Source organism: Dunckerocampus dactyliophorus, chromosome 2, assembly GCF_027744805.1.
Source record: "Dunckerocampus dactyliophorus isolate RoL2022-P2 chromosome 2, RoL_Ddac_1.1, whole genome shotgun sequence".
Lineage (NCBI taxonomy): Eukaryota > Metazoa > Chordata > Actinopteri > Syngnathiformes > Syngnathidae > Dunckerocampus > Dunckerocampus dactyliophorus.
The window spans coordinates 8,825,271-8,833,629 of NC_072820.1; the positions used below are offsets into that span (position 1 = coordinate 8,825,271).

The following is an 8,359-nucleotide window of genomic DNA, read 5'->3' on the forward strand; positions in this document are numbered from 1 at the left end:
TTAAACTATCACCAACTTTGTGTGACTGAGACGTGTTTTCTGCGGAAAAAACGATCAATTTTCCCCCAAAAATTCAAATAAAAATGGAATTGTTTGACCAAAAATCTGCAAATTTGTGGGGTTGTAAATTACAAATCGCAAATGTGCGGGGATCCACTATAATGACCCACAGGTGAAAAATGTATCAAAGGGGCCCCTCATCCTCCTATTTGTGTGTATGTGTCCCTCGCTGTAAAAAAACGTGCCCAGCCCCGTCTTAGAGGAAAAATCACACATTTGCAGTGATTGTCTTCCAAAGGAGACAGTGGTTTTGTTATATCATGAGCCCCCCCTGCCCCTGACATGAATGGTTAACAGAGAGGTGGAGGAGGGAGAGAAATCTGAGCGAGGGCGCACCCCCCCTTCTTCTGAGGGAACCAATGGCAGCAGCTTCCAGCTTAGACTTGAGGGCTGTGGAAGTATATAACTGCTGTGCTTTGACTGTCCAGCCAGGAGCTACAGCTCTTTCACACAAGTAACCCCCCCCAAAAAATTGCAAACAAGACCCAAGATTTCAGCATCTACAATGAAGACCACCCTGGCAAGTCTGACTCTGTGCCTGGTGCTGCTCATGGCCACGGGCTTCCCATTCGAGAGGAAAGGGGGCTCGGCATCCAGCGGCGCCTCCAAGGAGAAGCGTGTACAGTTCGCAGCCTGGGATGATGTCAATGTCATCGCCCACGGCCTCCTGCAGCTGGGCCAGGGGCTGAAGGAGCACGTGGACAAAACCAAGGTCCAGATGAGGGACATCTACACCAAGCTGAAGGTGTACAATCGCACCGTCAGCGAGCTGGGCAAGGAGAGCCTGAGGCTGCAGGCAGAAGGGGAGGCCCTGAAGGCTCGAGCCGGCGGGGTGGAGGACAGAGAGGGGCAGCTGCTCAACGTCACGGCCGAGCTGCGGGAGAAGATGGAGGAGATGCAGCAGGAGAGGAGGGCCGTGAGTGAGAGGGTGAGCCGGTTGGAGGAGAAAGCGGACAACATGATGCAGGGAGATGCTGTGAAGAACCACAGTGACACACACAACATCCAGGTAAGGCTGAACTCTTCTTTAAGGGACGGTGCGCTCACGTATGCGCAACCTGTGGTGTTTTTCCAGTGTGTTCAAATGCAATTACACAGAGGACAAGCAGTAGGTGGTGCTATGGGGGGTTGGGGGCTAAGAGGGTTGTCACTTTGGGAGAACGTGTGGTACGTGCGTGGAAACACAAGGCAGCGCACAAAGGCGTCCCTGCACGCCTCAGCTGCAAAGTGGAACTAACTTTTACAACCGTTAGAAATGAATGGGATTTTTTGTCATACTGTGTGGTGTAACTTCACGAGCAGCGTGTGGGTGTGTGTGCGTGTGTATGAGAGAGAGACCCCGAGGCTTTTGTGGAAAATGCTCTCAGTGGCGTTACATAACCACTTGTGGGCCGCTGGGAGAGAGCAAATGTTTGACAGTGAGGCCTGCAAATTGTCTTTGGGGGTTCATGTAAATCTGTTAATTAGGCTTTAATTGGAGGAAACGCGTTCATTAAAAAAAAGCCATTATTTTAAATCCATGTGTATGTTTTCTATTAGATGATGCTGGAGGCTCAAAACAGACGCATTGATGATCTGATGGGACGCATCAGGCTTCAACAGGAGAAACTCGACAAGCAGAACGTGCGCATTAGAACGCTGCAGAGTCAGGTCAGCCACCGTCATCAAGCATCCGTTGCGTTGCCGTTCAATGGGCTTATTTCCCCGCGAAGCATCACTCGCTCATTCATTCATCGCTCATTTTCTTTTTGTGCTCAGATCCAGCAGTCAAGGCAGAGGTCGTTCCCACAGAACACCCCTTCAAGTGGCGTGTCCGAGCAACGCGACTCGCCAGTCGGTAAGTAAAGCCAAAGAGCGTCCGAAATCCGCCTTAAGTCAAGTGCACACAATCTGACGCCAAATGTGGCTGGCCATCTGTTTAGTGAAGCTCGAAAAGAAGCTTAAATCACTCGCAATTACAATCAAGGAATCTAATCAATTTTGGGGCACACGCTTCACTGCTCAGCTTGACTCCAGCCACTCAGCAGATGACGCACTCGAGAACAAAAACAATGGAGCTTTAAGCAAGTACGTTCGAGTTTACGCGTTTTTGAGTGAATACGCCACCTAAAAACTTGTCTGAATATAAGAAAGTGACGATGTAGTCGATAAGTGGGTGAAATATAGCTGAGGCGTCTCCAAAAAGCGCTGACATCAGCACAAACAAAGAAATAGAAGCAGGATTACCTGGCAAAGTGTCAAGTAGGGAAAAGGTCTTTGGTCTCACTGGTGTTCAGTCGGGTCACACCCGGAGAGCCGATTACACTCCCACTCGTTATTTCTTATTGTGTTCCTAGATTACACTTTGTTCTCCATGCAGCCTGCAAATGTGACGGTGAACTTTGTACACACATCCTCCATTTTAACCGAGAAGTCCCACTTCCCGTTCATCTGTACATCCCTCGAGAATGAGTCACCTTTGGCCCAGTTCTGTCAGGGAGTCAGACGTCTCTCCTCCTCTCTCTCCTCCTCACCCCCACCCCCTGAAAGCAACACCACCTCCTCCCAGCTCTCCCCATTTTTAAATGACTCACAAGTGTGCTAAAGTTCAGGAGAACCCCGGACCTGAGGCCAACAGGGTCACGACTGGCCAAGGGTTCATGCTTCTGGGTTAAAGGTCATTATGCAAATAGGGCGTCAACTGGGACAATAAACTACAGGAGGGCCAAGACTATGAAATTATTTATTATTATTATTATTATTAGTAGTAGTAGTAGTAGTAGTAGTAGTAGTAGTAGTATTAATGGCCTTAAAAACAAGCCTTTTTTATTTCATCAAATGCTGGAAATTACATAAAAAAGTGGCAAAGTGCCGTAAAAAGCTGTCTTAATTTTTAGTAAATAATAATAAAGAAAAAATTTGCAATTTGAAATGTTTTCATTTATTATACAATAATTGTGTCATAATTGCTTGTTTAGTGTGAATGGCAGTAGTTGTAAAAACCATCAAACAATCAATCAGGATATTTAAAAAAAAGTAGAATAAAAATTGTAAAATGACCAAAAACAATTTTTTATTAAAAAAAATAGTTTTTTTTAAATAAAAAATATATATATATACTGTATATATACAGTATATATTTGTAGTTTTGTATTAATTTCATTTTTTTGTATTTACATTTAAATTTCAAATCATATACAGTCTAAAATATAATGAAAAAAAGGATAATTTAAGGATAACGGATGATTGAACAGCTGGTTTCTAAGTGAGTGGTGTTGGTAGACTTCCTCATTTAGGAACATGGCAGCTCCAGTTGGCTCCAGTTGCACCAATATCACCCCCACACAACAACAACAACACTCCCCATTGCACACCTCCCCTCCAAACACTCCCACTGCATGCAACGACCATGCACTGGCCATGCAGCAGCCATGCACGCCTACATCAGCGACATGCTGCTGTGCATGTGTGGAAGGCATGGCAAGCCTGAGGGAGTTGGGTGGTAGGAAGGAGAAGGAGGAGGAATGGGGGGCAGGGAACGTAAAGCAGTAAGTGATTTGATAGGGGAAATTTTCTCACACAATCTCTGCATTGGCTGCCATTGCTGGGACAAAGAGCGTATCAGACATTATGTTCTAGCAACACTCCTCCTGATATCAGCACTTGGAACAACAATAAGCGATATTTGCAAACACTGATTTCTCAAGTTTGCGAGTGACCCACTTACGGCCGCATCAACTCGCAGTACAATCACAACTTTTAGAAGAAGGCTTTGTCACAATTTTGGTCTCGTGCTTCTTCCACCAGGGATGGCATCGGACTGCCATGAGCTCTTCCTGCGAGGTGAGACCACCAGCGAGGTGTACACCATCCAGCCAGACAACAGCGAGCCTTTTAAAGTCTTCTGTGAGATGACAGCCGGTGAGTGCACTTTCATCACCTATTCTTACTGCGGCTTAGACCAGAGGTCTTTGGGGCCAGCGGCACATTTTAGAAATAAAATGAAACCAAAAAAAATCCCTGAAAAAATGGTACAAATAGAGTAAAAAGGCAGAAAGTAAGGAGAAAGACTGAAATGTTAATGCTAATAACTAACAACAGCACAAAGCTTTGTCTTTGACATTTTTGAACCTTTCTACAAAATGTAAAAATTTTTTAAAAATATCTAAGTGGCCCCCGACATCCTTTGATTTTTCACGATGTCACACCAAGTACCATCAGTCAGCAATATTCCGTTTTTGCTACTTCCGCTTGCCATCGCGGTTTGCCTTCAAATCACAGGTCGTTGGTTTGTGGCGTATAAAGTGAGAGAAATATTAACGTTTTATCCAAACATGTATTTAATTTGAATTGCATTTCAGCTAATCATGGCTAAGAAAAGTTGCATTATTTCATACATTTTCCATATTCATCATTTACGATATCATTTGTATATACCAGCAGTGTTTATCCCGCAGTCTGAGAGCCGATACTTTAAACAAAATGTCCCCAGTTTCATTTAACATGCTGTTTTTTTCTGTCTAGATGGCGGATGGACTGTGATCCAAAAGCGCCAGGATGGCTCCGTGGATTTTGACCAACCATGGCACGCCTACAAGCAAGGCTTTGGCACTCTGAATGGTAAATATTTACTCAAACAAGTCCTTTTCTTTATTATTAACTCGGGACGTCACAAGAGCTTGTGAGATTAAAATGTCTTGCTCAGAAAGAAAAATGCATTCCAAAAATAAATTCATGAATTAATCACACGGTAAATGAAAATTGACTGGCTAATTTTGCCGGCCTCCACTTTTTGCCACGTTTCCTCACCTCTCGCCTCCAAAAGGGGCAGGAAGAGCGTTCACTCTGTGCACTGGCTCAGCACCTAGACGTTTCATAGAACAACAGCGTTCCGTAGCGCAATGGAGTGAGACCTCTAGTCAGTCATACAATTGTTTTGTCTCTGTGGGAGGAGGCGGGGCCGCTAGCATAGACACACAGCAGTGCAGCAAGGGAGCAATGCAAGGTGATGTAGTAGAAATTAGGAGGGGGGAAAAGATGACTGCAAAGCCAAAATTGGTTAAATAAAAAACGTGGTTTGTCCAATCATATTTTTTCATTGTACTTTAAAATCTCGCCTCGTCTTGGCTCGTGCATCCTCTCGTCTCGTGAGTTGGGTGTCCCATAAGTGGGACACATAAGTGTCTATATATCAGGCAGGGAACCATATTTGGTAAGTAGAGTACCACAATTTTCTCCCTGCCAATCATAAATTCAAAATTAATAAAAAAATTCACAAAATGAACTCATCTTGTATGGAACAAGCCAATTACCTGAGAGTACGAGCCACATTTTTGAAGGTAAATTGATCCTGCACTGATAGACTGACTGCTTCACCTCTCCTTGTCTCACCTAGGAGAGTTCTGGTTGGGGCTGGAAAAGATCCATTCCATAGCCAAAGAGGGCGCCTACATCCTGAAAATTAAGCTGTCAGACTGGGGGAATGATTTGGCGTCAATCCGCCTCCCCTTCCGACTGGGCGGAGAGGAGACCAAGTACTCTCTCCACATTCAGGAGACCGACACCTTCAGTCCTTTGGAAAGCTCCTTGGGCTCGGACGCCACTTCCGGCCTGCCTTTCTCCACCCAAGACCAAGACAACGATAGAAAAACAGACACCAACTGCGCCAAACAGCTGTCCGGTGAGCGCTTCAGTCAGTGGAGGTTGTTCCTCTGGAGGAGCTCCACTCAATCCTCACCTAACCTGCTTCCCTCCTTTGCACCCGTAGGTGGCTGGTGGTTCAGTAACTGCGGTCAGTCCAATCTTAACGGGAGATTCTTCCAGAGCCCACCACCCAAACAGAGGCATCAGAGAAAACAGGGAATCTTCTGGAAGACCTGGAGGGGTCGCTACTACCCTCTCAAGTTCAGCATGATGATGATCGCCCCAGCTGTGATCGAGAGAAAGTCTTAAATCGGGACACACAGTAGACTAAGCCGAGACAAAGAGTGGGAGAAAGATGTCGCTTTATTCTTTCGGTGAACGAGGTTGTACCTCCGCCAAGGCCCTCAGAATAGAAGCGGGACGAGCACTCTCCTTCCCTGCCACAGAGAGGAGCGGAAAAGCTTAAGATGTCACTTCCTCCTTCCTCACAGAGCAAGCTCCGGCATGTCTCCTGCGATGCCAAGAGCCTCAGAGAATTTGCCAACAAGTTGAGACTCATCAGCAGTTGCATCAGGAGGCTGGAGATGTCAGAGCAAATCCCGATCGCACCCTCGTTTTGTAAGCGTCATGACATGAGACATGGAAATGCAGGCAGATTACGTGTTTTGTTTTTTTCCGGCCAGTAGTGTGGACCAAGCGTCATGGGTCGCTCTGTACGAGCACGATGAGATGCAAACGTTCTTTTGTAAAGTCACTGTGCACTGTTTGACGACGCTTACGCTGTTAAGACGGATGTCGGCTCCCTATAATCTCACGTCTTTTCGAAAACCATTCCAGATATTTCAATCGTAGCCTTCGCTATTTTTTTACGTGGAGCAACACTTTAAGTCATATTGACTTTTTTCCAATGTGCGCATAGTCTTATGTGTCATGATCTGTGTCATGTTGTTGTTCACTTTTCTTATTTAAATACTGTAGAAAAAACAAAAAAACAAAACAACAACAACAACCAGAAAGTGAAATATTATCATGTGTTTCCGGGTTGTTTGTAATTTATATTGTACGTGTTGTGTTTGGTTGGATGTAAATGTGTTTTCTTTTAAGAGACAAATGGCCATAAGGAGCCAATAAAATGGATTCAATTCAGTTTTCAGTTTGTGTTGTTTCAAAACTATCCCACAGCAGGGCAAGGCACCGTATTTGGTATTACAGTAACTTCAAATATCCATCCATCCATTGTCTATGTCGCTTATCCTCACTAGGACCGCAGGGGGTACGCCGAAGCCTATCCCGGCTGATTTTGGGCGAGATTAACTTAAACCACAAAATAAGGCGGCAGAACCATGTGGCTTTTCCCAACCAATCAGAAAGACTGATAATAATGAAAAAATATGACGTGTGTTACAGTATATTAGATTTTTTATTTAGTATGCGTACTTGTTTAAATAAATATATTGATTAGGTTTTTGGGAACATTTTCCAAAGTAAAAAAATGAAGTAAAAAAAAATATAATGGAACGCTTCATGATATAAAATGACAGCACTCATACATACACTACCAATAAAAAGTTTGGAGACACTTGCTCATACAACAACATGATAAAGTGTCTCCAAACTTTTGTCTGGTAGTGTATATTATGCATAAATAGATACATATTCTGTATATATATGTACACAGTGAGTACATACACTGTACTGAACACTTGTGAAATATATAGCATTGCGCTGTGTGATTAAAACTGCAAAATTTTCAGAGGGGCCTTTTATTGTGGCCATCCTAAGGCAATAATCATGCTGTCTAATTATCATCTCGACATGCCACACCAGTGAGGTGGATGGATTATCTCTGCAAAGGTGAAGAGCTCACTAAAACAGATTTAGACAGACTTGTCAACAATATTTCAAAGAAATAGGCCTGTTGTGTTTGTGATCTGAGTCAATCTCATGAAAGACGGGAGCAAAAGCAAAAGTGTTGTGTTTATATTTTGTTGAGTGTATTCTCCTGATCAAAATGTCAAGACCAGGTGTTTCATCTTGTTAAGCAAGCAACATATGTAGGCTACATTTATAAAGTTAAGATGTCACTGGTCCGTATTTATTTATTTCCAATATAATTTGTTTGCTGTTAACGTGCGTCATCCACTAGTGAGCAGGATCAACCTCTTGAGGAAAGCCTGCTCTCGAGCAACCTTGCAGGGTTTTTGGCAAACGCAGGTTCACGTCCAGGATGTCACGTGGCACATTCAACTGGCTCTGCCAAGCAAAGTGGAGAGCATGCACTGAGACTGGAAAAACATAGCACGCGTTCACTCTTTGAGTCCCTTTACAGCAATGAGAAGCAAGTTCAAGACGTCTGAGCTGTTCCATTCCCTTGTTAATCCATATATTATATTAATGCCAACATGATCAACGTGATCATTCAGCGTGTACCAGCTTCCTATAAAGTTTCCTTCTATTCTCATGTGGTGACTTCCTCTGACATGTCAATAGAATCCACAACCTGCCTGAGGCTGAGCAGCATTCAGGTTACACAAACAGGCGCGGCAATTCCCAGCAATCACGTATCTTTTTATTAGCACCCCTATTGTCAAAAGGTTGCCATGGAAACTGCCATCTACACAAAAGAGGCTCGCAGACAAACATGTACTGAAAAGCCATTTTCTCAACAAATGTGCTG

At 44.1% G+C, this 8,359-nt stretch overlaps 1 protein-coding gene across 1 annotated transcript; it reads left to right on the plus strand.

Moving 5' to 3' along the window:
• The first annotated feature begins 468 nt into the window (after positions 1–468).
• On the plus strand, positions 469–6,828 carry angptl4 (angiopoietin-like 4). Its single transcript, XM_054769051.1, has 7 exons — positions 469–1,069; positions 1,600–1,710; positions 1,819–1,897; positions 3,847–3,960; positions 4,564–4,659; positions 5,435–5,719; positions 5,807–6,828. Exons 1-7 carry the CDS (start codon positions 566–568, stop codon positions 5,989–5,991), a joined length of 1,374 nt encoding a protein of 457 aa, XP_054625026.1. The 5' UTR covers positions 469–565; the 3' UTR covers positions 5,992–6,828.
• Positions 6,829–8,359: the final 1,531 nt, after the last annotated feature.

Coding starts and splice junctions, on each gene's coding strand:
- angptl4 (XM_054769051.1), top strand. CDS start 566: ATGAAGACCACCCTGGCAAGTCTGACTCTGTGCCTGGTGCTGCTCATG. Junction 1,898..3,846: donor GCAACGCGACTCGCCAGTCG/GTAAGTAAAGCC, acceptor TTCTTCCACCAG/GGATGGCATCGGACTGCCAT. Junction 3,961..4,563: donor CTTCTGTGAGATGACAGCCG/GTGAGTGCACTT, acceptor TTTTCTGTCTAG/ATGGCGGATGGACTGTGATC.